Genomic DNA, 2,481 nt, shown 5'->3' with positions numbered 1-2,481 from the left:
CCCCATACACCAGAATACATGCAGCCCAGGATATGGGCATTTAGTTTTCTTATATATTTCAATGAAAATTCTCAGTATGATGCTGGCAAATTATTGACTAGAAAATATAATCAAAACATATGCATCTGTATATTTTTGTAAGACCGACCTACAAGTTCAATGTCAGAATCCTAATGATGACAGGAGAAAAGGAATACTAAGCAAACAAAAAACCCAAGAAAGATGAAAATTTTGTTAGAAAGAGGGAAATACAAAAAGACACAGATTAAACATAATTACGAAATTATGCACATTGTTGAGTAGAAAATAATGGAGCTATCATAGCATTAAATGATAAATTTCATTATTCATCATAAATCACAATCCACCTGACTAATCATAGCTAATATATTACAAATTTAAAGTTTTGGCTAAATATATCGTTTAGAATCATTAAATAGCAGCCCAATTTCACATGATTAGAAGAACAATGTTAAAACCATTTTCCCTAGAATGCAAGGGTCGTCGTTTATTATTGGAAATAAATATTGATGTACATTATGATCACTCATGTTCTTTGTAAACCTATTCCTTGTTCATTTGACCAGGCTTTCATTAAAATATTAGATAACTCACTAATGGAGTTACCAAACCAACCAGTGGGCAACTCCATATGACCAACCTCCTGAATTGATTCTAGAAGTTCAATCTTCACATGCGTCAAAATATCAATGCCGCTTGGCCCCAATTCCACAATTAGGTCTGCAACCTGTAAGCCAAAGTACATTTGATTATAATTAATATCTTTCTGTGTAAAAGCCACAGACCCAGTAGGGGGATCACACATGGAGTATCCTATTTATCATAAAAACCATTAAAAAATAAATTGTACTATCTCATTTGACATCATAACTGTTCAATGTATATTACAGTGTCCTATTTATGGATACAACACGGAGGCACCTCTCCTTGTATTTTCAATTATAAATAATACATCTACGACAGTCATTCATAAAAAAGAAAACATCATGCAGGTTCAACAAAGAGGATAGAAAATTCCTTTTATTTACATTATTCATGTACAAAATAATACAATTGAAAGAATGTATTCACTAGAAAATAGCACAATTTAATTCAAAACAATTCATATAGATAAGGTTGGTCTTAATTCAGAGGTGGGTCTATTTGAATGTGGCATCCATGCACCAACTGGATAACTATCATCTGGATATTAGGTCTAAGGTGTATCCATAAACAAGGGTTAGCTACCCAGTCTTGCATTCTCTATGATTCAATGTCCTTGAAAGCTATGGGGTAATCTCGTTTGTTGGAAAGAGCACATCAAGCACTGAATATCCAATAAATGTTGATCAGGGTACCAATCCATAGAGGAATCTTTACAATTAGTTACTACAAAACATGTTTCAAGCTATGTAATGCACAATTAATCAATATCAATCATATATGTGATCTGATCACTTTCTAAGGAAGCAATTCTTAGATGAAAAAATGCCTACCTGTTGAAGCCAAGGGAGGCCAAAGTCAAAAAAACCATGCTGCCTAAGAAGCATGGCCACAGTGTGAAGCATTTCGTTGGCTGTGTGTGCAGAAAGCTTATCGAGCACAGGCCCTGTTTTGTTCATGAGGCGTACGATCATGAGCTCATCTCCACTACCAAGTGCCTCGAGATAAGCAGAGTTGATGTTGTCCGCTTGTACCATCTCCATCACTCGGCCCCAAAGCTTCCAGTAAGCTCGCTTTTCGGCCGTCTGTCCATCAGCATTTCGCTTCTTCATCACTTGCTCTGGCACATTATGGTGAGCATTCGTAACCTGGTAGGTATTTCCCTCCATAAGTGTATCCGTCTTCGATTCATCTGCAAGATTTGCAGTTTTTTCCAACATTTGTGAATCCTCTGTCAAACCATCACAGTCGTATACTCTGTTGGTTGGTGCTGTTGATCCTTTGGTGGGTGAGCTGGTTTTAGTTCTTGAACTATTCTGCCGGTTTTCTTCTCTGGTAGTTGTTGATCCAGCTCTTATAGCTGCCAATGTTGCCTCATCTTTTGCTGCTTGCCACACACTCCTTGCAGATGGGCCTTCACCAAGCCTCACATGACTGGTTATGGAAGGTCCACTAATAGTGGATTGATTTCTCCCCCACCCCTTCCTTGGCACTGATATCTCCTCAGCCAATTCATAGTTTGCATCATCCCAAGCTGCGGGAGACTTGTCAAATCTTTCGTTGGCCATAACATTACTTCCTCCTGCAACAATGCCATTACTAATTGTATCCGTCATCGTCATTGACCCATCGTCCCACCTTACAGTAGCATTCCTCAAATCCGATATATCTTCTCCTGCAAAGTCAATGAGTCTCGAAGCTTCATCCTCTGATCCTACTCCAGAGGCTAGTTTATCAGCATGAAGCCTTGATTGGTCATAAGCTTGGTCAATATGATCCATGAAATATTTTTCATCATCTGTGGTTATGTTATGCCTT

At 37.8% G+C, this 2,481-nt stretch overlaps 1 protein-coding gene across 1 annotated transcript; it reads right to left on the bottom strand.

Moving 5' to 3' along the window:
- Positions 1-427: 427 nt before the first annotated feature.
- Positions 428-2,472, bottom strand: LOC147847395 (microtubule-associated protein TORTIFOLIA1-like). The gene is made up of 2 exons (XM_087339243.1): positions 1,497-2,472; positions 428-748 (listed from the first exon to the last, which is right to left on the bottom strand). Exons 1-2 carry the CDS (start codon positions 2,442-2,444, stop codon positions 548-550), a joined length of 1,149 nt encoding a protein of 382 aa, XP_087195369.1. The 5' UTR covers positions 2,445-2,472; the 3' UTR covers positions 428-547.
- Positions 2,473-2,481: the final 9 nt, after the last annotated feature.

This window comes from Azolla caroliniana, unplaced genomic scaffold (assembly GCF_043228905.1).
Source record: "Azolla caroliniana isolate FFs.n. ecotype wild unplaced genomic scaffold, voAzoCaro1.0.p SCAF_1073, whole genome shotgun sequence".
NCBI classification, from domain to species: Eukaryota; Viridiplantae; Streptophyta; class Polypodiopsida; order Salviniales; family Salviniaceae; genus Azolla; species Azolla caroliniana.
Note: the sequence above shows the minus strand (reverse complement) of the source record. Positions and strands in the feature narration are given on the sequence as shown.